This window comes from Haplochromis burtoni, unplaced genomic scaffold (genome assembly GCF_018398535.1).
Source record: "Haplochromis burtoni strain Fernald_Lab_line unplaced genomic scaffold, NCSU_Asbu1 Contig_3, whole genome shotgun sequence".
Classification (NCBI taxonomy): Eukaryota; Metazoa; Chordata; class Actinopteri; order Cichliformes; family Cichlidae; genus Haplochromis; species Haplochromis burtoni.
The window spans coordinates 2,466,993-2,493,399 of NW_024582364.1; the positions used below are offsets into that span (position 1 = coordinate 2,466,993).

The 26,407-nt window shown below is 41.6% G+C and overlaps 1 protein-coding gene across 5 annotated transcripts; it reads right to left on the reverse strand.

Moving 5' to 3' along the window:
- Positions 1 to 11,503: 11,503 nt before the first annotated feature.
- kctd1 (potassium channel tetramerization domain containing 1) lies at positions 11,504 to 24,937 on the reverse strand. Of its 5 annotated transcripts, XM_005912700.3 has the most exons (6): positions 24,216 to 24,647; positions 20,775 to 20,914; positions 18,322 to 18,500; positions 17,549 to 17,693; positions 16,083 to 16,388; positions 11,504 to 13,666 (listed from the first exon to the last, which is right to left on the reverse strand). In XM_005912700.3, the coding sequence occupies exons 2-6, from the start codon at positions 20,862 to 20,864 to the stop codon at positions 13,505 to 13,507; spliced, it is 882 nt and encodes a 293-aa protein (XP_005912762.1). In that variant the 5' UTR covers positions 20,865 to 20,914; positions 24,216 to 24,647; the 3' UTR covers positions 11,504 to 13,504. The 5 variants fall into 5 exon arrangements, with proteins under 5 accessions (XP_005912762.1, XP_005912764.1, XP_005912765.1 ...); XM_005912702.2 differs by lacking the exons at positions 20,775 to 20,914; positions 24,216 to 24,647 and adding an exon at positions 24,882 to 24,937; XM_005912703.2 differs by lacking the exons at positions 20,775 to 20,914; positions 24,216 to 24,647 and adding an exon at positions 20,173 to 20,714.
- Positions 24,938 to 26,407: the final 1,470 nt, after the last annotated feature.

Below are 26,407 nucleotides of genomic sequence, written 5' to 3' on the forward strand. Positions count from 1 at the left end.
GTAGCCCTCCAGCTCTTGTCTTGTTTGTTGACTGTATTAAACAAATGGTCAGAAAGCCCATTACTCACAGGGTGGATGAATGGAAACTGTGTGTATATGTGTTTGTTCTTGTGTACACGCGGTCCCGCCCTAGCCCTGCAGGTTTCTCTGGGGTTTCTTGTCACCCCGTGTCTTGGAGGTGAGAGGGCGGGTGATAATTGAACACTCTCTGGCACTTTTAACAAATGTATTGAAAGGGGGAATCGAAAAACCTGTTAATGAGATTTGCCTCCTCGGGCAGCGCTCAGGGTTATTATTCTTATAATTTTCCTAATCTAATGAGTTACTCAAAGTTTATTTTCAAATGTATCTCTCCCACTCAGCCTATAGGGATCCTGTTTTATTAGCCTCCGTTCCATGGCAGCACACAAACTTTATTAATAAATCAGTTTACAGTGCTTTGCAGGAGGCCCAGATTGAGACGTGAGCTTTTCAAACCAAACAAATTGTAAGACAAGGGGATCACAGAGCACGGATTGAATGATTGAACAACACTGGCCACATACCAAGGTGAGCATCTTTGTACTTGGGGTTTGTTTACCTCATAAGATGGCTCCTGGCTTAGGGAATGGACCATGAAAATGGCTGCTCTCTTGTGCCTGCAGCGCTCTATAGATTGGAGTTTTTCATGTGGCAGTTAGGCTGCTGGGATATACACCCCAGGGGATGTGCACTCATTAAGGACGGTAGCTCGGGGCTCACTTATACACCGCTTCCTGTGGCCAGTGACCTCCTTTTCACCCGTGGGCTCGCAGCTACATCACAGCTCTGCTTCTTGGTCTCCCTGTCACTCCCAACAACGCCCTGGGGTTGTCACATGCCTTGACTGACTCCTGACCTGAGTGGCCTCTTGCAACCCCTCTCCTCCTCTCAACGAGTCAGTTAGAATGATCGCAAACAACATAAGGGTCACATGTGCCCCCCCAAAATGGCGGTTATGTCCTTGGGCTTTCGGAGGAAGAATTTTCCAAGTTGACAGTGTCAAAACATCATGTCAGAAATGGCCAACTTTATGTGTCATCTTAAAGCAGTAGAGCTGCAATATTATTCAAGTGGAAAGAGTTTGAGCGCTACAGTAAAACTAAGCAAGTAATTCATCATTTATACTGATGGCAGTCACTGAGAGCAAATTTGTGATTGAAAGCACCTGTCTTGTCGGACCTTTACCTTGAGTTCAAGCAAATACCGAGCTGTGCTGCTTGAGTGGATACAAGTGCGATAATAGCATTGCTTCATCAATGCCCTCCCTGAGCCATTTCTGCAGCCATTTCCTTCATGCTGTGGTTTATTTTAGCCGTGATACACACTAGGTTGTGTTAAGCACCTAAAGGTGATCTGAGATCCTGACTAGGGTAGTTAATCACTGATCAGAAAAAAAGAAAAAAAACAACATTACTGTGAACTTAGGGCAATATAGCACTGCGCCTGAAGTGTGCAGACAAATATCAATAAAAGTGCCCTTGATCTTTCTTTCTGTTTTTTTAATTGAATGCTAAAAGCCTGATGCTCCCTGTCGCTTCCATACTCGAGTGGGCACTCTTACACCCAAATACCTTTTTACCCTAGCTTAGCTGATTCAGTCCTAACCCTATGTTTTGGAGAAATACAAGTTGAAATGTTCATTCTACGCATGTAGAGAATCTTCTAGTGTGGGCTTTAGGGTTAGGTCATTGCTTATGATGACTTGATCTCTTGAGGGTTAAATCGCCCTTACTGTCTATTTAAAAAATGCTCTCACAAACACCCTATTTGTAATATGACTGTCACGATTTTAGGAGGTAAGCTTTGGGGCGGCCCAGCTTAGCTGATTGGTGGATTGAGATATCAGATGAGTTCTCATCAGCACCACCCATACTTATACCTGCAGGCAAAACAATTTTGTCCTCCACTAGTAAGCAATTAGATTATATTCAAGCACACATACACACACACACAAAGCCTCCACAAACAGCATTCCCCCTATGTAGCATTCTCCCTTCCTCAGTATGACACTTGCTTCCTCCATATGTGTGAGTTTGTGTTAGCATGAGGATGCGAGGAGACACACACACACACACACACACACACACACACACACACACACACACACACACACACACACACACATAGATACAGACACACACCCTGTAGGTATAAGGTTCCAGTTGGTATATCTCTGTCTCTAAGCTCCAGTTTGATGCCCTAGTCTCATGGTATCCAACCCCCACTCTTTCTGCATCCCCTCAGGCTTCTGTGTGTGTGTGTGTGTGTGTGCGTAAGATGGCTACTGAACCAAGAGGGCATTGTTTCTCTCCAGCGGGGTTTCATAATTGAACATTCACATTTATGCACACATTCAAATAGATACTAAAAGTAGAAGTGAAGCACGTAGCCCCGTTCCGCACTGGAATTATCTGTGGCGAAACTGAAAGTCGAGATTAAACTCGAGATTATTATTGTGAGGCATTGTGCATGACTCCTGCAAGCTGCAAACGTTTTGGTGGATGAGCATGCAGCAGATGATTGCACATGCACATTGGAAGCTTTCCACAGGAGGTGCAAACTCCAGTCAGCCTGCATCAGGTTGTGTGTTTCTTAGGCACATGTGCGAGCGAAGCAGGGAAGTGAAAAGACAGCGGGCAGCAGGGACAAACCCGTCAGCCACTCAGATCACATCAGGTCTGTCGGGACACATTGGAGCACAGCAAGCCTGATGGGATATGCCCCCCAGGGGTGCGAAGCAGTCCAGATGACATACAGACACAGGGGCAGGAAAAGAAGGAAGGAAGAATAGAGGATGGCACATCTTGCCTCCGATACGCAATATGTTTTAATAACATGCACGCAATTATGAATGGTAGCCCTGTCTACATTGTGCGCTAACTATACAGTATTGCTATGCAGTTATTGCTGTACTTTTACGTGTTAAATTCCTACCCCCACCACACTCATACTAAAATGCATAATCGCCGATATTGACAGAAACATGCAGCCTGGATCTCACACCAGATAAACTACATCTAAAACAACACGGCAGATATGCTAATGTGAAACGTGAAGGCATGATGTTTATGAGTTGCACACAATGCATATGTTTCTGCGTGTGGGTAAATGCACAGACACGCTTGGATACATATGTCCGCAGGGGCAAAGTGGGAAATAGACACTTCTCTTCATGCCTGTTCTTTAATTGGGGCATTTATTGTTTTGTGGTGGTGTTTACTTCATTAAATTAAGGCACATTTAAGAAATGCAGCATGTTTCAAGGTTTATATAAGCAAAATTATGCTTTCAGCCATTAAGTTGCAAATTAACATATCTTTATGACTGTGGGATATGCCAGTTGAGGATGCTTTTACATTTCCACACTAATCAACTTGACTTTAACATGTTGGATTTCAGTTTGATTTGCTTTCATCACATATATTGTTTCCCCCCTCGGCTGTGTGTGTGTCTGCACGTGTATTTAAGTGGAACTGTTTCAGCGTGTGATTGCAGCCGAGTGTGTAAACTTGTGTGCTTCTGTTAGTTAGTTCATGGCACCTTCATGTCAGCGCAACGGTTTCTTTCTTAAGAAATCAAAATATGCGCGTGTGTGTTAGTGTGTGTGTATGTGTGTGTGAGAGAAAAGGGGGGTGTTACAAGGACAAAATGAACTAATGTTGAATATTCCGTATTGGTTTTACTGTAATTCTTTTCTAATTCTTAGTTTATTCAATTTCATCTCCTTGAGGCTGGTAGGTATGGAAATGAGGTCTGTTCTTCTTCTTCTTCTTCTTCTTTTTTTTGCCTGTGTAAATTGCAGCTATCACCTCAAGCCTTTTGAACAAGATTACCCAGATGGCCTTGCGTGGTGTGCCTGAAGTTTTATTTTCCTTCTTTGCCTGCTTTTCCTTCTTGGCTTCAGGGAAAAGGAGAGGGAGCTGGGAAGCCTCCTGAAGGCTCTGGGTGAGGCCAGGAGGCAGCAGCTGTGGCAAAGAGAGATCTGGGGGAAGAAGAAGAGGAGAGAGTGAGTTGGGGAGGGAGCGCTTGGGGGTGGATGAGGCTGGTGCAGGGGTGGGGGTGGGGGGTGGGGTGTTGTGTTGTAGTGTGTGAATGGATGAGGCCACAAAAAATCTAAAGCTGGGAACACCAGCCATTATAAACACAACTCTCTACCTGGCTTGGCTGTCAGCGTGACTGGAATAACCCTTGGAGAACTCAGAGATGGGCTGAGGTTTGTAGGTATGCTCTGAGTGGGGACAGGAAGAACTTGGGTTAGGGGTGGAGGGCCGCGTACATGAACATGTGTTTGGAGAAAGGTGTTGTTTACAGATACAGTGAAGTGTGTCGCAGTGTAAACACGGCATTACCACATCACCAGGCACTTAAGCAATGCTTATAATTTAAACAGCTCGAATCACACCTTTGAAAGCTGGGGTTTGGTGAAAAGCATGATAAATGGCTACCTCCTGCCCAGGTGATCATTGTTGTGAGAGTTGTGAGATTTGTCATTGGGTTTCCACTCACCGTGCCCCGGACATAATCTGCTGCTGGTTTTCTGCCCAGAGGAAGAATATGATTTTAATACATTAAGGTGGCGCAGAGATAGAGAATTATGCAGAGCTAAAGTCTTCACCTGTTTATTATTCCAACAGGCAACAGCCTCCATCCGCACTAATCTCCAAAAGAACACACCCAACTCCCAGATTGCTGATCTTGGCTTGGAGGCAACAGTGAAAAGAGATTCTCACCTGAGATAAGATGAGGAGGAGAGGAGGAGCTGCATATATCACTTAAAATATACTTTGAAAAAAACCCCCCCCCACAATATTGGAGGAAGAGCTGATGGGAGACAGTGATGTTCCACTTCTTCCTCTAGGTGACATCTACCCACCAGACATTTCTTTTATTAGCACACACACTTCCACAGGGATGTTTGTGAGAAATTTTGATATAGTCGTCCATTGCGGTACGCAGCAAAGCAAATATCTTGGCATGTAAGCCTTTTCAGTCAGCTTTTGCCTCATATTGAAGTGTGCTGTTGGATCAACATCCCTGTGTTATTTCAGCAACAGCTCTTTTTTTTTCGTTCAGATGCTGTTGCCAAAGAGTCAATAGTGGGCTATCACTGCTTATTTTCACTCCCTCGATTTGTTTGTTTTGTTAAGGTTTTGCACTCCATCATAATGAATCACCATTTTTTTTCATCTTGTTCTTATTTATTCTCATGGCTGGAGGTAGAATGTGGTGGTTGATGAGGGGCTGAAATGAACTGAGCCTTAGCCTTAGCCTGGGGGCTGGCGCATATCTTAGCATAAGTGATGGCCAACCGGAGGGCTAGAGCCTGGCTGAGAGCGCCCTCAGGATAGCAACTCTGACAGATCATGTATTTATAGGTCTGTTGAAAGACCTCTATTGTGTCCCACATAGCCTCAGAGCATATCTGTCCTCTGTATTATAATAAAGCCGCTGGCCTTACCACTATGATGGATGGGTGGCCCTCGAATGGCAAGCTCCAGAATCATTAGAGCACTCCGAACATGCAGGTCTACCCATGTGAAAGACTGGTGCAGGGAGGTGTGCTGCTTGTGAACAGTACAGTTACAGTATAGTTGAGACCTTTTGATCAAGGCTAGCTTTTTCATATTAACTCTCAACCAATGAAAGGAGGGTAAGAGGGGGGAAATAAGAAAAGCTGTGATGGGGTAACTTTGCTAGTGTTTTCGCCAAAAAGTCGATTTTGCAGTTCTCAGCACAGGTTAAAATATGTCAGCTTTAATCATGTAGCTCCACTGATCAGATTTCCGTGCTGCTGAGCATTCCATCAGACCTCCACTGAGACACTAGGCATGGCAATGAAACTGGACACAGCCTATATATGAAGCTTTTCTTTTTTAGGAGGAATAAGTTTAAAAAATAGAAAAGAATAACACAACTTGCTTGAATGTGCTTTGCAGCCCACAAGAAAAAGAAAAAAAAACAGCTTGACTTTTCTCCGCCTTGAGCCTCACAAGCAGAGTGGTGTTTGAGCTGTTTCCCAATCTCATGTTCTTCTGTTACCTCTGGAGTAGAATATAAATGATTCCCTCTCAGTGTACAGTGTATGCCAAGGGGCCTGCAGCGACCGTAGTCCGGTCTAAAATTCTTCACTGCAAGCAAACCATAATTCAAGGCCTGACTGATAAATAAACAATACAAAGCACAGCATACTGTGAAGCACTACCTCAATGTCTCCACTTGGAGCACTGTCACACATTATAGGGCAAACACCATAGGCTACATTGTAAAGGTGGGTCTACGGAATAATAACTACTGTTTTTGACAGTATTCTGTATATCATGGTGGAGGATGCATATGTACAACACTGCAAAACTGAAAGAAATGTACATACAGTAAGTTAAACCCTGCTACCTCTCAGCTCAAAGTACAGTCTCATAGAGCTTGTAGCCCAACGACTGACTGGACAGTTCCCTGTACATGAATAACTTACAGGGACTGTTTCATTTACATAAGGATGAATCTTTGAAATTCAGCAAATAACTCCAGGTAAAATGCTATGTTCCATATACAATGAAAATATCATGTTTGTGTGGATAGATACGAAGTTGCCTTATGCATGTGTGTGTGTGTGTGTGTGTGTGTGTTTCCCTTTCATTTTGTGTAAACAAGTATCCTGCAACAAAAGTAAGAGATTCTCTATAGAATTCATCATGCCTTAAACAGTTTTATATCCAAAACACACCCCAACACACTGTCACTCCCAAATCCCACACACAGGTCCTTGGTCATCAGCCTTTCTTGTCACATTTTAAGTTACACTGAGTACTCCTTTACCACCAGTTTTCAATACACAAAGTATTTCTCTTTATAAGTAAAAATAAAACACAGATTTAACTCTGTAAAGCCATATTTAAGAAATAGTTGTTTAGAGTTTTTTTTTTAAAGTATGGCTCTATGGTGTAAATTACTCTTAGTACATGTAGTGTTTCAAGCCTACGTTATCCTAACGACCCATTTGAAGTTTCACATAATTTCAGTTTTTATGAATGCATAAAACCTGCCAATTTTACACATTAATTTTCCTCACCGTATAAGCTAAAATGGTATGAGAAGCCTCAGCGTATTATGAGTTGGGAGTAATAGCGGGCTTTAACGATGCATCCATAAAGATACCAAGCTACTCTTTCAGATATAAACACTTTTCAATTAATCTAAGACATTTAGCTTCAGCCATGAATGAGCACCAGGTTACTTTCTCCTAAAAACTAAGGAAGCAACCTGTCAGACTTAGCAAATTTTACTAACTTCTATCAACATTTCAGAAGTCTAAATTGGATGTTGTCACATTAATGGATAAGCACACGAAAGACTGCAACGCTTAGCATGTATTTCACATAGGAAAAAATGGGACCTAATTACAGACTCCACAGTCAATATTAGCTGCCACAAGTGCTAGAAATCTGCATACAGTGCTGTGAAAAAGTATTTATCCCCATACTGATTTCTTATCTTTGCTTATTTGTTCATCAGATCATCAGAGAAAAAATATTTCAGAATAAAAGCTATCCAAAACTTGCCTGTGAAAAACTAAATGCACCCAAACCTGTATAACTGGATGTGCCATCCTTGGTAGCAAGAACTGGAATCAAGTGTTTGTGGTAACTGGCAATGAGCCTTTCATATTGCTGCGGAGGAATTGTGGTCCACTCATCTTTGCAGAATTGTTTTAATTCACCCACACTGGAGGTTTTTTAAGGTCATGCCTGGGCATCTCAATTGACTTTAAGTCCCGACATTGACTGTGCCACACCAAAATTTAAATAAAGGTATGGGAGGCACCTACTGTAGAAAATATTTCTACAGATCAACACAGAACAAGAGACAAGTGTACAGCTAAAGGAACACTGGAGGTTTTGTGAGCATGTTTAAGGTTATGGCAAAGCATCTCAATTGGATTTAAGTTTCACTAGGCCATTCCAACACGCACTTTTATTTATTTATCTATTTTTTTTGGTGCCATTCAGTGGTGGACTTGCTGATGTTTTGGATCACTGTCTTGTTGCATAACCCAAGTGTGCTTGAGCTTTAGACCACAAACTGCAGGCCAAACGTTCTCTTTCAGGATTTTCTGGTAGAGAGCAAAATTCACGTTTCCATCAATTATGGCAAGTCATCCAAGTCCTAAAGCAGCAAAGCCAAATCCATGTTTGACTTTAAGCATGATGTTCTTTTTACGAAATTCTGTGTTAATTTTATGCCAGATGCAGTGGGACTCAAATCTTGCAAAAAGCTAAACTTTAGTTTGGACAGTGCACAGAATGTGTTCCCAGTAGTCTTGGGGGACAATTACTTTCACACAATGCCAACTAGGTCTGGATAGATTTTTACCCTGTATAAATGAAATAATCAAAAAAGAAGAAATTAGGAAATGGGTAAATACTTTTTCACACCTCTGTCGATACACACATGTTATGCACCTGAACCTTGGCTCCATTATAGTTGTGGAAATGTCTGGATGAAGCTGAATGCAGTCATATGAACCTAAAAAAATCATTCTAAGTCTCAAGTACTTATCATAAATTACTGGATCATAATTCTGTTAACTCTCTCATTAATGTCCCTCATAGCTTCATTCGCATATACACTATATAAACAAAAGAATTGAGCCACACCTCTTCATCTGAATTCAGGTGCTTTCAGGCTCATTGCCATACAAAAATTGTGGAAACGATGGGTCTTTCTAAAGAGCTCACTCAGTACTGTAATAGGATGACAAAACTGCAACAAGTCAGTTTGTTTAACTATCGATGAGCAGTCTTATTGCAAAGTGGAACCATATAGAAACCAAAGTAATTCAGCCACAAAGTGGCAGACCACTAAGTGCAGCTTTCAAAACCTACTTTGACATTAACAGCAGCACAAAAACTGTGAACCAGGGTCTTTTGGCATGGATTTCCATGACTGGGTGCCTTCTGTACTTGTAATGTGGCCCAGTACTCTGGTCCATATAATCTATGACAGTGATGGAAAGAGTTAAGGTCTGCACATGATTCTTCGGAAGTGCAAATGGCTTGTTGCACATACAGGAATAGGAATTGTCAGTGTTCACCCAAAAATTCACTCGATCAACATTGTGCATAAACGCAGAGTCTGTGCACTGTGTGCTGCAGCAACTGCCCATACACCTTGCACACTGCCTCATGGATTAATGTCTTAATCTTATTTCAGATTTGAAATGAAGTTGATTAGACTTGAGATTGTTTTCATAATCTTGTACACACCTATTCATTAATGTGAGCACATGCAGTCAGGCTTGTGCCAATGGGAATAGTGATACATAAATGTTACCAAGTCTGCCTCGTTAGCATTGTCCATCACTCCTCTTATAAAAGAAAAAAAAGGAACCAGAAGACAGCATATTTACATAGTCCCAGATTACTGGAAAGTAGGCATTCCCAAAACCTACATGACGGACAGGGCCTTGTGACTTTAACAGATAAATAAGGTCAGCAATGTCACACATCCAGTGGTTGAGAATGGCTATTAACTGAAGCAAAGCCACAATGAGATATCATTATACTAGCGAGTGTCCGTTTGAGATATTATTCTACCGGCGATTGTCCAACTAAAAACATTTAAAGTACCAAAGACTGCGAGACATTCATCACACCAATGAACTATTCTTTTCCACCAGAAATAATGGGTGGAAATATGTGACCATTATATTATAATAAAGGTATTTATGAGCCTTCAATCTCACAGCCTCACTATGAGATATCTTTGAAAATTTGAAATCAGCTCCTGAGGCTGAGGTTGGGGGAGGAAGGGAGGGAGAGAGAGAGAAGGAAAGAGAAAGAGAGAAAGAGAGAGAGAGAGGGAGAGAAATGGCAAGGGAGAGATGTGGGAGTTGTTTTTTTTTCTTTTTTGCCATAGGTTACATTTATAATTATCTTGCTGGCATAAAATGGCCAAGAGGCTTTTTCAATAAAGGTAGGAGGTACCTACGGTAGAAAATATTACCTACAGATCAACACAGAACAAGAGAGAAGACTGCAGCTAGAGGAAGATGGTGTACAGCGTACATGATCTAATAAGTCTGTTTAGTTTGTATATTCATTAGGAACTGGAGCCACTGCTTGCACTATAGGCTGTAGAACTGAGCACTGCGAGGGCTGATGATCTGAAGATGAGGTGAATGAGTCCATCCACTGACCTTCACTAGTGGTGAGTAAGCAGAGCCTCGGGATTGAGGGAAAGATGGCCACAGCCACTTTCTCCAGGCCCTGCAATGCCTTTTGATGACTGGAAATAATCACTAGAGAGAAACCAAGTGAAAGAGAGATAATCACAGAGGCGCCACAGAAGAAGGAGGAGGATCCCAGATTACTTTATTCTCCTCCAAACTACTGCCCTTTAAAGAACTGGAAGTCAGTTTTTAATACTATTCATCTTTTCTTCAGCATAATGCGTTCTGAGAGGAGGATATCTCTAATTCCTTTTCAAGTTAGTCTAAATCCAGGAAGTGAAAAGCAATAGGGATGGACAAGGTCTCATTATACTGAGGCTGCCCCACAGGTAGTAAACTTAAAGAACAAAAATCACATATGTTGCACAAAAAGTAGGAGTGCTACAGAATTTAAAATGAAGCTCACTGGTTTAGTTAGTGACACTATCCTTAATAACATTTTATTAATAAGAAGATTAATATACCTATAAAATTACAACTTATTTAAGAATAGCAACATATTTTTAAAAGAAAAAAATGCTCTAGTTACTATAGAAATACTTGAGAGACAGGCATACCACTCTCATGCGATGCATATGAGGCTACAGCCAGTAGCTGGTTTGGTTAGCTTAACTTAGCTTAGCTTAGCGGTAGATACAAAATCTATCCAGCAGCACCTACAAAGATAACTACATGTCTATATTTACATGTTTTTACGTGTAAACATCTACATGTTAAGTCAATCCTAAAAATGTAAAGATTAAGTTCTTTGTTTGGCCTGTAAAGTAAAAACAGGCTTTTGGTTTTGCAGGTTTTTGTACTTTGTCGTTGCAGGTTGTTGCTATATGTTATGCTATGTGTTAAATGTTATAAACCACTATCTGTGTGAATATCCAGACCCTGTAGGGGAGGGATAAGACTGGTGGTAGTGGAAACTTTCTGATTTGTAGTGTATTCGTAGTCTGAGTGTTATAGACCAATCTGAGTAAGCTTTGGTTGCACCAAAGTAAAGTTCCTGTAAATTGGGTGATGCCCATCTATCTAGAAACCAACAAGGTCACCTCTTCCAATCATGATTTAGCTTTTAGAAATGTATCTGCAGTCACTGGTAGCAATATATCCTGGCCAAGATGTCACCTTTTCCCTTAACTTTCAAGAAAAAAGCAAATGGCTCTGCTTAAAATGATCAGTCATTTTAAATAATGAGTACTGAAATAAAAATTAAAAGAGCTGAATATTTAAAGCATTATATTTAGCTTTGCTAAAAGAATGTTTAGCCAATGATGTATTGTCTTAAACACAAAGTTTTAATTGAGTGAATTCTAGTGCTTTTAATTGAAAGTTGATAGTTTCTTCCACGTGCACAGGAATTTTTTTTGATTTTATGACTGAGAACAGAGCATTGCTTTGAACCACTCACAGTTGCACCTCTAGCCTATGAGCATAACAGTCAATCAAAAGGGAATCTGGGGCAAAGGGGCCTGAAAGGGAGACATATAGCATAAACTGTAGATAGCCAAAGAAAGTGGAGATTCTGCCAAAAGGGATGGAGACAAGACAACATGGCTCCGTGTGGGATTTCACTTTGGATTTTGACCCTGCAGGAATATGTGGAAGTACAACTGACAGGACTTGCGTGGAGAAGTCGGCTCTATTCAATATAACTAAGTAAAGAATGCCCTGTGTAGTCACTGATGCACCAGCATAAATCCTCCAAGGTATAATATTGCCTCGGCAGTTTGCTTTACCTCTCTGGTTGGAAAGAGCAAAGACACTACATAATGTCATGTTTTGGGTTTTTTTTTTTTATCATGTTTGCCATAAATACATTCAGGTTTCTTGAAATAATTGCGAGCGGTACAACAGATGCAGCAAAATCAAATTTATGGAATTACTAATTAACTGCTGCGAGACATGTGAAAGCAGTCCCTGCAGCAAAGTAAAAACTGTGAACAGACACCATAACTACTTTAGCTGAGATTTATTTCACTCTTTTTTTTTTTTTGCTACATTCTTCTTTACTCAAATCTAGGGAGCATAGGTGGGTCAGTTATTTAAGAAATACTTTATATTCAACTTCATATGAATATGTGCTACAAATAAAAGTGATCTTGGAGTGGGTAGTACAATAAGCTTTTAATCTGTTCAGTCATGTCTGAAGCAACAAAATTTCCTTTAAAAAGTTTAAATGTAAAAAACACAAACACATATACGATGAAAATTTACAGGTCATGACTCAAGGGAATTTTTTTTTGATCCAATTAAATAATTCCCAAAGTAGGACGCGGGGGGTTTGCAGCTCATAGTCCCTGATGAGGCAAATGGTGTGTCATAATAATTCACAAAATGATTTCCTTACTGCATCTAGCGGCTCCATAGTGTAGTGGTTTACACATTTGCCCAACAAAAGAAAGATCCCCAGTTTGAGGAGACACAAATCCCTTTTGGGGTTGTGGCAGGAAGGGCATCCGGAATAAGAACAATCTGTCAAATCAAACATGCAGAGCCACCCGCTGTGGTGACCCCTTGTGAATAAGAGAGCAGACGAAAGTAGCTTCTTCTATTTCCTTACTGCATACATGTGTGTGTATATATATATATATAAATAAAAGTCTTTGAAGTTAAATTTTGATGTCAACTGTATTTTTTGACTTAGGCCAATAAAATAAGCAATTAAAGAAAAAACACTTCATTGGTGTCGTAATTATTTAACGTCATGTTATTATATGAAAAACAGATGCTGTTGTTGAGACTAACTGTTTATGACAACGAAGACATTCTGCACTGTAAGCAACACATTAGTGACCTTTTCAAAACAAGGGGTAAAAACTGATTTAACCAATATGCCAGCGACACTGAATCAAGTCACTGGTTGAAAAAAATACAAATAAAAAAAGCTATGCAACACATAAAATCAGCAACAAATTCTTTTCTTTTTAATTTATATGGGAAAATTAGGACTCCTATTCAACCTAATGTAGGCTCCAAGTTTTAAAACAAACTTTGTTTGGGGATCCAGCATATATAAATCCTTTTTTAAACTGGTTTAGGGGGACAATCTCAAACTTATCAAATATCTTGTATCTTCTTATGGCAAAAAAAAAAAAAAAAAAAAATCTCCTGTTGCACTTCATTTTTATTCTTTAGATGATTCTCAAGTTTAAGAAAACAAAAAACATCAACAAGGGAACAAAGAAAAACAGAGTCCACAGAGCTCTGCAGCGTCAAGCGTTTGGCTGCCACAGAAAAGTCTAGCACCTCCTGCTGCTTGGGAGGCTTCTAGTCTAGCTGCTCCTGCTTTATCCTGTTTGAATTGGGCCCTCGCTGACTTGTCCTCCTCAGTTCCCTCCTCAGGACGTACTCGCTGAACTGGGATGAGTCCACGCCTCCGCCGCAGGAGCCAGCGATCTCGAAGCCACGTTGCTGGAGACGCTCTAGAACCTGGGAAATGTGGAACAAGATAGAAGGGGGGAGGATGTCAGAAGCAAGATATTGATTATAGAAGGAAATGCACACGGTTGGTCATTTCTTGGTAAAAGTCAGTGTGATAAGCCAGTCAGGGAGTCGCTACAACAGTGATGCTAAATTGTTTACTGCTGCAAAGCTGAAAAGCATTCAATCACCCAAAACTCCTCCAATTATGTGCTGCTGCCTTAGTGTAGCATTGGAAACAGCTTTGGGAGTAAGTAGCAGCAACATACGGCTTGTGACGGGAATTTGGATGGGACTTTCACAAGACTTTCACAAAACCAAGAGCCTCTCATATTGCCTCATACCTCATTTTCATTGTTTTCTAGTGTATATGTGTGTTTGTCTATGTGTGTGTAGCTGTTCCTGATCCCACAGCCTCGCAGACATCTACAGACGTGTCCAGGGGGGTTGTAGGATCACATTCCATCGAAGAGGCCCCAGGGAGCAGTGAGGCTTTCTCTCTGCCACTTGGCTCAGTGTGGGCTGCTCAGGAAAAAAAAAAAAACCCTCTCCCCAATTCTCCCCCAGGCCCAAGCCTTCACCAAAACTACAAAGGTCCCCCTACTGCTGGCAGCTCTCTCTGCTCCCCTTCCTTCTCTCAAACCCCCCGCCCTGCCTCCATTAGCCGCAGATACAGCATTCACCGCCGGCGTGCTTTAATAACCAAACAGGATTATGGGCCCTGCCTGGGGACAACCTGCTAGGGAGCATGCTCACTCTCTTGCTTGCTCTCCACGACTCACACACACACACACACACACACACACACTCACTCCAGAGTCTGGTTTGTGTGTGTGTTTTTTGGGAAGGAGGCGGTGATTTGACTTCCTCAGACAGAGACATAGTCCAAAATCATTGTAAAATCTTTTCAAATATGCCTTTACTTCATCCTTTATGGATGCATGTCTGAGGATTTTACCATCAATGAGTTATTGGAGTATGAATTTATAATCTGGGAAATGCAGGATTGCCAAATACATGCAGACAATAACAATGGAGGTTGACACAAAAAGAGTGTTTTGTTGAGTAAAGGCTTACTTGTGTGTGCAGCATACACCTATTTTTTAAAAGCTTCAGTTTTGCATGTATTAGTTTCAGGTAAAAACACAGTTCCTGGGAAGGGATCATATTTTAATAGAAAGCAAATTGAAACTTGACCTCTAGTTCTTACAACAAACTTATTTTCTATCTCCTTGTAATGAATGGTGTTCGAATAGACTCCCAACCCTTAGATTTATAACACCCCTAATAACTTATAAGAGTTTACAAAGGCAAAGTTAACTTTAATAAACAAAGATAAACTAATATATCAGAAGTGCACAACCTCAAGATATTGCTGGTATTCATTCACTAAGGCATCCAATTCTTAGTAGGAAATCTTGCCAAATGCTTTTGGGATGTTATACGCAGAAACAATACTTGAACAGAACACCATCAAAGTCTTGATTTTATTTTAAATTGGACGTCAATCTGTTGATCCACTAAGACACTCAGAGTTACTGACTTGTGTTTTCATTACACGCTGAATTTCCTCTTTCTTCTTCCTTTTGCACCACTGATAAAGGTCTCAGCTGTTCCACTATGTAAAACTCCCATCATTAACAACTTTCTCATCACTTTTCATTAGTTTGGCCCTAATGCCCACCGTAAGCTGGCGTTTTGGTCATCATTGTTCAAATAATTCACAACAAACTTGAAATGGGCTGAGAGGCTCCTTCAGCTTCTCTGGTCTCTGTTTTCAGTCTTTAAACCATCTAGCACATGGTGGAAGACTCTGGCCAATCTAATGACTTTTTAGACCAAGAGACCAAAATAAAATGTTTATAGGTTGTGAGACATGGTTTCACCTGAAGTAATGGGTTGAACAGAGACCTTTCAAACTGTATGTAAAACCAAAAGTCCAGATTAACTGATTTTTTTTGGCATATGAAGCACATCTACACCTTCATTTTTGTGTAATGCAGTGTTATATGTTGTCAAAGGAGCTTGCAAAGAAAAGCGTCTGGACTTCTATAAGTTGCTACTGACACAATGTTATATGTTCAAAACCATCCAAAAACATAGTGTTACATCAGTGGATAGTACTGAAGCTCAGCCCTTTTTCAGCTCTCCAGTTACAGTCAACATTATTATTCCATACAAATCACAGAAAGTAAAGATGGTGGTAGACTTGTGTAATGATAGCTTTCTAAATTAGCGCTTTGATGAACTCATCAAAGCACCCATTTTTCTGCGAGGCTGTTCTTGTAATTTGATTGGATTAAAAAAGATAAAAAAAAGAAAGCCTGCAATCAGACATAACTAATTTTTTAAGACATAAAAAGGCTAAATGAGCACAACATTACTGCAATCAATTATTATGTTTTCAAGATAGATGGATACAAACCTGGACAGAGTTGAGGTGACAGTACCCATTCAGTGGGAACCGGATGACGTGTGTGGAGTCGTGGTTCCAGCCGGCATTGACGGAGTTGCACATAACGTCTCCGATTTCTGGAAACACATCTTCGATCAGGGCCTTGTCACCGCTGAGTGTGATCCTCTCACCCAGGTCGGGTGCAACACGCACCACCAAGCACTCGCAGGGACGGGACACCCGACCTAGCTCCTGGTCCTGGCGCCAGCGCTCCAGCTCAGCAAGCATGGGCTGCAGCTGGAAATATCGTGCTTCCTCATACAGCAAGCTGTAGTCCTGTAGGATATAAAAGTTGAAGGGTTTTCACATCATTGCATTCTCGAAAAAGAAATGTGAAGTTGTCGGCCTTAACGGTTTACACATTAAAACCATGGTAAATACGGTATATATTTTCAGGGTTGCATCAAATATGTTGTTCCTGTTGATTATTATGTTTAGATTTCAAAGTATTTTGTAATATTTTTTGTTTTTTTCCCTCCTAGATTGATGCTTAATTGTACAATATTATCTTCTACACAGGTAGACTTGATGCAGAATTCTGGACAATCTGGATACTAGAGAGCAACATAATAAAAGACACAAAAAGCAAAACAGTTAAAAGTCGTCATTTTCTTTCTAAAGCTGAGATATTCCAAAAAAACCCCCAGAAAGAACAAGGAAGCTTTAAAAGCACTGTTCTACATGAATGAACAATAAACCCTAGTCGAGACACCACTCAGGAAAAATTACAAAAGATCCAAAGTAGAGAAGATACAGGGCGACGTGTAACACAGGGTTGCATGGGCTAGAGGAGCAGAGCCTTTACTCACAGCACTGCAGGGCCTAAACTGCACCACATTCCAGTTTTCACATGATCCTCTCAACATCTACTCACTGAGCATATGGCCTTAGCCTGAACTTGGTCTTGTCTTTTGCCTCTGCTTATTTTAACTGACATACTTTTTGCACAGTGGACAGTCCATCTGATAATGGGGTTATTTGTTTTCTCCCAGGGCAAGTTCAATAATTATTGCTTAACTATTTGAGTGGGGGGTGGGGTGCTTATGTGCCACATACAGTGACAGGCACCTTGGATGGACACTTGGCACAAGAACACAGAGAGCTGCAGAAAAAAGGATATCGTATGGCCATGGGTGTCAGTATAATTGTTTCAGTACGAGCCTGCTTTTTTACTTATGTATTGCAAAAGAATCTTTGCCAGTTTGTAGCTAGAAGGGATCAAACTGCATCTCTTGATGAGGAAATGCTTTGCAATTGGGGTTTGTTTGGTAGAGCCCTGATATTTTCTCTCCAGCATGTGAACCATTTTCAGTAACTCAGGGAGGACCAGTGACCAAAGGCGTTCCACGGCCTTAGCATTCATTGTGTGTGTTAAGTTGTAGGACTGCTGACTGGCTGATGGGAATTTACAGTTTCTAGGATGGGCATCAACTTACTTTGAAGTCGTCGGGGATGAGGAGCTTGGACGTCCTGAGGAAGTTGAGGATATAGCGGAACATGTGTCCATCCCTGTCAATGAAGTAGTGCTGCTTCAGGCTGTCCAGGACTATAGGCTCTGTGCCATCAAAGAGACGACCAATTCTGCCCGTAAGAGAGAGAGAGGAGGGGTGGTGATTTAAGCAGAAAGGGAGGTAAGGAAGGAAGAAGGAGGACAACATATCAGTGTATTTTTTTACACTCACAAACAATACTTGTAACAATTTTTAAAACCTAAACTTGATCTCACTAAATCTGTCTTAAAGAAAGAAAGAAAGAAGGTCCTGAGAGGTCAAGGCCAGCTGGTGCTTGGTTGCCTGAGGCAGGGAGGCAGTCACCCGCGGGCCTGTGCTTGGAGCGACAGTGTGGCCTCCCAGCCTCCAGATGGCTCCATGCCCTTTGGCTCTTTACTGCCGCTGTGACATCTGTCAGAATAACCAAGTTGCCTTTGTCTGCTCTCTGCATTCTGCACTTAAAGTGCTCACAAATTGTTTACCCCTTTAAAATAGCAGAGTTTTACAAAATGTGACATCTGGCCGTCGCGTTACAACAATAACCAATAAACAACAAACTGCGAGGAAATTCTGACAAAAAAACATTAGGCTCCATCAGAAAACATCCCTGTAAAACACACAATACATGCAAAAATCCTGCCACAAATGGTTACCCCTGACCCTGGATCTTAACCTTCCCCCTCCACTTAAAATACATCTGTATGGCAGGGCAAACTCACCGAGATTCTGGAAATTTTGTTAAGGTGGCCAGACTGCTGGTGTACATGTGCCCACCTACATCGATGTGCACAGGAGCATTGGACTTGGTGAGCTGAGCAGGTGTTGGGATGCCCTGGTTACTCAAGGGAGACACCGGTGACCGTGTGATCATGGGCCTGGACATGCTGGAGCGATTATCCTGAGGGAGCACAAAGGAAATGCATGTAGGAAGACACATTAGATTGTTTTCTTTTGCTGCGAATGTTACAGACAATTAAAACAACTCTAGGGAAGATCGAAAAAATTAGTATATTAGGAAAGAAAAAAGAAAGAAAGGCTAATAAGAGACAACAATCTGTGCATTTCTTTATCCAATATATTCTGCAGTCAGGAGTGGAGAGCAAGGGTGGGTTTTTTTTCTTGTTACCCTTTTCTGTGCAAGATAGAGCAGCCCGACCTTGACCTGAATGTTGCCACAATCCACAAGCATCCACTCCTGTGGGCCATAATCTCCAAAACCAAATTAATTTGGAGCATCAATCTCAGTCATGAAAATGAGCAATAATGATTCCTGATTTGAATACTATAATAGGATTTGGAGAATAACGTCTCACGATAACCTACAAACACCATTAGGAGACGATTTCTGTTAAGCTCTGAGATGAAAAATGACTTTATACCCGAAAAAGTTTGAGTGAAGATTGGAGAAAACCTCAAAAGTGTCCCGATCACTAAGGAGTGAGCAGGACATTAGACACATCTTCTTTAAAAAACAAAACAAATAAAAACAAAACAAAACCGTGAACTCAACACATACATTTTACAGTATATTGCACAGGAAGGACTATCTGACACTGTGTGCGCAGTCTACGGTTGAGGGCACCGAGGTGATGATTTCTTCGATTCGGTAAATAAAAAAACAAAACTACCAAAAAACAAAGTGTCCGGCACTTCGCTCCATAAAGTCGAAAGTTAAATCGCTCTCCCCCTCCCCAGACAACACGACACTTTTACGCGTTTACCTGCGCCGGCATCACTGTGGTTGGAGAGGAAGTCACCGAATGGTCATTTTGCTTCAGAGATGCTGCGGGAACGGGCTCTCCTCTGACAGCGAACATCAGCGAGCTCTCCCTGCACTCCGCCGCTCGGATCGGGAGCCGTTTGAGGGAAGCGTGCACGGACTCATCCACGGAACTGATTGGACGGGGACGCTTTCTCGCCTTCTGATGCGTTAAGTCCATGATATCCGTTTCGTCCATTACGGCTCAGACGTTTAGGGTCAAAGAGATAGGAGAAAGCAGTGAGGCTTTTTTTTTCACCCTCTCCAACACACCTGCCAAAAATGAAGAGGCGTGAAAAAAATAGCGAGCACCGGGGGTGAGAGCGAAAGCCGTTGCTGTCACACGGAGCGGCTTCTTTGCAGTGGCTGGGAGAAGTCAAAGCCCCTGACAACATTAGCATTGTAGCGCCCGCGGCTCTTTTGGGCTGTCGCTGTTTCAGTGGCAGGTATGTGTGTCGCATTTTCGCGGAATGAAACAAATCCTGCCTTAGCCTGCAAAATGCGATCGTCTGCTTATGATGCGATTTGGGTTAACACGCCACATCTGGACCTTGAACAGCTGGCCTTTGCCCCCCTTTTCGGAGCAGTGTTTCCACGCGCGACCACTGCCCCCCCCTACACGTTGCTGCCCATTGTTCAGCAGCAGTTTTTGTTCAGCCTTCCAACACATCAGTCGAACAAAGTTGAGTCTGTGACAAAGCCGAAACAGTGGCCAACCTTCTCAATCACATGGACAAAAAAAGAAAGAAAAAAAAATACCCCTGCAGTAGCCCATTCAACCCCCCCCCACCCCACCCATACACACACTTACCAGCCATAAGCACCTGATTGATTGTGCGCTTTCCAGTCACACAAAAGCAGTCAGGAACATCACTCTTATTTTTTAGATGACCAAATGCATTCTGAATATGATGTTTTAAGGGAAAGGACTCTTCACTATTTACAGGCTGCAAGATGTTATCAATAACTAAATGTCCTTGAGGTCAGCAAAGAAACACTGCATGTGAAGTACCAGCTAACACCCCTTCAAATCAACGGTGTGACCCTCAGAGCAGCTATAAAACTTCTTCATCTGTTTCTCCCTGGCTCTGTGTCTGACAAGTCTAAGCGCTGCGGTGTGGTGTTAACACCACCTCCAGTGACCACATCAGCATTGCAAAGCTACCACACTAATGATATCGTGGAGTATAAAACCAGACCACAACATGTCCAATTGTGGTTAAAAGTACTGCCACAGCACTCTCCTGGGTTGTTTTTTTTTTCCGCAGAAGAAATGTAGGGAATCCACAATTTTTAATAACATTCAGATTAAAATTAATTAGTTCAACCACTGGCCTTAAAACATCCACATTCCTGTTTCTCATTGGCAGTGTGAGTTTCACACCTAGATACCCAATTAGCAATTAAGCTTGCCTTTGAGTGTAGGCCTCCAATGCGGTGTGTGATCCTGGTCTGATTTGCATGCCACTTGTGCACGCGCTGATAAGCGCAGGCAGCAGCCATACATAGTTTTAAAATTCAACTCCAGAATCCCTCGCAGAAGGCAAAGGGGCCTGCGGGGCAAAAGAGAGAGAAATCACATGGCTGCTCTTCAAAAGGGGACCTGTGTAAGGCAGCCGGCAAAGTGCGTGGGATCACACTCAGAATGCAGGTAATTTGTTCCCTGACTAATTTGTGGAGATGGTGGTGTGTGCGTGTGTGTGTGAGTGAGAGAGAGTGAGTGAGAGAAAGTGTGTGCCTGTGGAGAGTAAGTTCTGAAAACAGCTTGGTGGAATTGGATTTCCTCAAAGCCTTGTCATTGCAAAGGTGGATTGAGTGTAAAATCTGTGAGGCATTATGGAAAATTGCAGGGGAGAAAAGAGAGAGTGAAAGAGAACGGGTGGTTGGGTGGGTGGGAAGTGGAGGGTTGGGAGCTGGAGGGAGCCAGTTGAGGGAATGAGCTCTCATATCACAAAATCATCCCGAGTTGCTGGAAATAAAGACGTGTCTTGAACCTTTAGTCGGACCTGTGTCTACGTTGCTCAAAATCAGTTCAAAGGTCACAGCGTCCTCAGAATCTACAAGTACGAATCCTGAGATGTGCCACACGAGCGCTTTTCCAACCTGTTGCCATTTTGAATTTGGCACAGCGCTACAGAAGTCTCCCATGCATGTTAGGATGTTTGCGAAAGAAGTCAAAACGTATGTGTTCAGGGAATCTGTTCGTTTATCCAGCTCGTGTAATTTTGTTGCACCACAGTATGCACAAACAAATCTAAAACATGCGCAGAGCATCAAAGCCCGGAGCAGTCGAGCTACTCCCTTTTGTTTCTGTTGTTTTTCACCAGTTTTCTTTCAGGCCTTTAATGCAAGACCATCTTTCTTCAAACTTTAAGGAACTAACACCTTATAGTAGCTCAGGTTGAATATTTAGTAAGAAATAGCAGGGTATGTGTTCCACTAATAATTAATCCAAAAACATAGAAAGCAAGGATCTGTCTGCTGTTGTAATAATTGAAGGGCCTTCTGGGGTTCAGCATATGTAACAGACTGGCTTTAAGTTGGCCATCCCAGAATGCAACTCTTCACTGTTTCGACATATCTCACAAGATACAATTAGCATTTCAGATCAGAGCATTAACATTCAGTTCAAGGCAGGCAGACTGGTATTTACATAATCTGGATGGGTTGTCTCTGCTTTGTTGCCTGTGGCCATTTGTTTGAAATGTCCATACACAGACAACTACAAACTCTGGGTTAACATCAGTTGCCGCTAGCTGTATATATAAAATATATATGAAAAAGGTAATGATGAACTGTTATAACAGCATGGTTTGGGTTAAAAACTGTAAGCTAGATCAAATGCATATCCCACTGGACTTTGTATACTTTGTAAATATAAAGTAACTGCATGCTGCAGCAAAGCCAAAATACCGCATTTCAATAAAACTTTTGTCATTGTCATTAATGTTTTTGTTTTCACATCTCCCCTCTTTGATGACAACTGACATAAGCATATAAGTTCTGAACAATGACTGCAGAGACTTTGTCTTCAAACTGACTCCACGTCTTATACTTAACAGTAAAGGGAGTATTTGGTATGTTTCAAATGACCCATGGAGATGTGTTTAGTATGAAAAAGTACTAAGGCATTAAATGAAAGAATGAAGAGGTTGCCCACACAAACACAAACACATCACCACATTTGAACATACTATGCAAACCTGTACTTTAAAGCATCTTGTTGAGTTTATGTGTAGTCACCATTTCAATTTTTGGCTGTAACTTGCATAAAAATAATCATTTCCAGTAGAGCACGGTGGTCCGGATAAGCTTTGATTCTCCACACGATCAAGAATTTCATACACAGCTGGTAACTATAAAACAAGCCATAGTAGTGCTTACTTATTTATCAACCAGGAACACACAATTACTCCCTCAGTTTTCTCAGACGTACTAATCTACTTGAAAACGATTCTTTGTGGAGTTACTGGAGCTGTACATCAGCATGACATCACAGATAAGGAAGTGTGATCAGTGCTATGTAGCCGCAGGCTGTTAGAGACTGTAGTGCATGTTCACTGGCATAGAGCAAACTATCCCAGGGCACAGGAGTGGCAGAGCCACTACAAAAATACAATAACAGCATTTCTCTCCCAGCGTTCCAATCGAGAGCAAGCAAAGATGAAGTTCAAACCGATCCTGTAGTTTCACTAATGCGATTCTGGCCTGTTTTGTTAAGTGTCTTCTTTCAGCTCAGAGCTCTGTTTGTAAATCTACTGTCACTGTGAAACAAATGAACTGAAGCCCTATATACAGTTCTCCCCCCCTCCCCCCCTTTCCCTTTTTAACAGCGCCATCAGGTGATCGGTCCTGACAACCAAACATCTCAGTCCCACCATTCTCTTTATTCATTCACCCCCTGGAACTCGTGAAACTGGCTAAGGGCTTCATTACAGGTGACCAGAGCTGGATTTGAGTATTCTCCCTGGGGTCCAGTGGTAGATGTTTAGTAATCAAACACAATCTTTTATTTTATTTTATTTAAAAAAAATCTTTATATTTTAGGATACCACATGCAATACTGTAGAAAGTACACTCTTTAAACGGAGTACATGTCTGTTTACAAAGTATAGTCCTACAGGCGAAATAAGTCGATACTGTTACTACTACTGAGTAAGTATATCTGTGTCGATTCGCATCCGGACCTTGGAGTTGATTACGCACGGCGCGGTCGTAAAGCGATGAGACTAAAGACTAAATTCGCTCCTATTTTCGTCTTTAAATGCATAAATGTGAATCTCATAACGCGGACATGGCTTGCATTAACGGATGATTCACAGATTCCGCACTGACGTGTGTAAAAGGTACATCCTGTCATACAGAATAAGAAATACGCCCTCGGCAAAATTACTCCACAATGGCGTCTTTCATTAGAAGATCTAGGGCAGCCAGGAAATGGAAGTGTTTCACGACAAAACTCACTTCGAAAAACCTTTACGAAAACGACAAACGCGGGTTTAAGTAAGTTACGAGCAAGTTGCACAGCAGCAGCAGACACGGAGACGGCGATGTTTTCCGAGCTGAAACGCGCCAGGAGCGAATTCACACGGTGGATAAGTAGAGTCTTTGCTCGACAAGATCACAGTCTGAGCCCGCTGTTCGTTTAGAGTGGATGCACCAGAACGTCCTACATTGTAGTCACGCGCATACATTTGTACAGTAAGTAAGGGACAATAGCCAGGAAGTGGTTAAATATTTTTTAAGATCTGTACCGCTCGAATCGCTTGGCACATGCGTAAAAGCTGCTGCGCCTCTATGTCCCAGTCCATCCAACCTCGGGAATAAAATCAAACCAAATAAATCTTCGCTTACCTGAAACATAGAGCGGCATAAAGTATCTTTTTGGGCACCTTTTCCGTCCGATTTGGCCCACGATCTGCCTCTGTTCCTACACCAGTGAGAAATGCAATAGCTTGGCTAAGGTAGACAGAACAAAATACAGAGAATACTTGCTCCAGGGCTCCGAAACCCCTCAAGGCAAAGATCAGGATACAATTAGCTCATGTCTCTGCCCCAGTCTAAACCAATCTGCAAAATAAAACCGCGAGCAAAGAAAGAGATCACAGCAGCAGTGCCTCAGTCTTTGTTGAGTTTATGTTTTTATAAAATCAAATATTTTTTTTTTCTTTCTGCATTTACAACACCCTCACCCCTCCTGCCTCCAACTTGCCTATTGCCTCGGTCTCGCAGAGAAGCTGATTTTAATCGTTATGATTAGTTTTGATGTAACGTTCCCCCGGGCGATTTCTACAAATGGATGGAGTGTTTTTCTGCCAGGGAGGAAAGGCAGCAGATGATGATAATTATATAGATTGTTGGTGGAGTCCTTTGATTTTTTTTTCTCCCCCTTACTTTTCAGACATCTAACCTGACTAGTTTGCTTCTTTAACGTATACACGCAGCATGTGCTCCCTGACAACTTGTTGATTAACCTTGAATCAACGAAATTAATAGAATGTGCTTAAATGAAATTCTTACTCGAGTTTGGTCTTTGTGATCTTTTCAGTCTCTTTCCTCCCTTTGGACAACCTCCAAATGACGTAGACCAGTTGTATAAATAAGCACTTGCAGCTTGCCTTGCCTCAATCAAGTCTGAATCAGTGCCCGAGGGTGATGTGCGAGCTCATTTCAAATGTTCAACCATGCATGATTTCAGGAAGATTGAGGCACTTCTGAGGCTTTTAGAATTACTTTGGGGATGCAAACAGTAAAGGAATTACATGTTCAAAGTTACAAGTCAACAGGCATAATTATTCTTTCCGAGTTAAGAGTGGTGTTTTGTGCACATGTGGGCACAGGGTTGACAGTTATTCCTTTAGATTCTTAATAGTTATCCCCATACCATACACTATGAAGGAAGGCTGAAATATCTCCTGCGCCCCCTACTGGGCAGAACATAAACTTTCTTATATGAAAGCAAAGCTGTTAGTGTAACTTTACCCAACATAAAAAGCAGAGAAACCAGAGAGAAAAAAAAATGGATAAGACATCAATTTAAACTAAATATTTATAAACATGCCATGTAGCCTAATGTTCACGCAGAGACAAAACTGAATCCAAGCTCATTTTGAAGTTCAAGCAACAGTGGAGAAACAATGCCACGTCACTAGGGACTGATGGACTGAACCGTGTGAAAACATATTTCAGCTCTTTTCATCAGGAAAGTGGTGTCCTCAGATCTTTTATAAATTACAAACAAAATCGCCTTTTGAGGATGAACGTCCAATTCGGCCATGAAACTTTCCGCTTTTTGACCAGCACGTCCCACAGGGACAGGGGATTCAATTGTTAAGATGAGGTTACTTTTTCCACAGGTTGCTGGTTTGGGCCACAATACTTCAAGAATCAGGTGTCAGCCATGATGCCATAAGAATGAACAACCTTTATAGAAATCCCATATGTTATTTTTTTCTGCACGAGTGAAGCTGTCTTTAATATAAACTTCAAAGCATTCAAAATGCGTATCATGAAACTAACCAGGGTAGACTGCTGAATGAGTGCGGTGTTGGTTGCCAAAAAAAGGAACCTAAGCAATTGTTCCAATGTCCCTGTGAACGGCAGGTATTTAACTTGGATTTAGACCTAAATAATGGCAGCAACAGCAGGCCTGCACTCACTGGCTGTACCACATTTTGGTGGACAAATTATCCAGATTGGTTGCAGATGTTAAATTTGCCCCAAACAGAAACTGCCGAACCTGAATGACATCATAGGGTTATAAAGGCTCTCACTGGAGAAAGCAGAGAGGAAGCCTGGAAAACTCACTCCGCCTGCTGGAATTTTTCTTTTCTTTTTTTTTATTTATTTATTTATTTATTTTAACGGACTACAGTAATGTCTCAGAAACACTAGGTGTGATTACTTGCATGACAATTGGTCTCTGCTGTTAACACTTAGAGTAAGTTTTGAAAGAGGAAGTTCAATAAGCATTAGAAGTCCAGGAAAGCTTTTCTTTAGACTTTTCCTAATTGCACCCTAACTTGCTAGAATAACTACTGCCTTAT

Coding starts and splice junctions, on each gene's coding strand:
- kctd1 (XM_005912699.3), bottom strand. CDS start 19,560: ATGGACGAAACGGATATCATGGACTTAACGCATCAGAAGGCGAGAAAG. Junction 16,389..17,548: donor TCATCCCCGACGACTTCAAA/GTAAGTTGATGC, acceptor TATATCCTACAG/GACTACAGCTTGCTGTATGA. Junction 13,667..16,082: donor GTCACCTCAACTCTGTCCAG/GTTTGTATCCAT, acceptor CACATTTCCCAG/GTTCTAGAGCGTCTCCAGCA.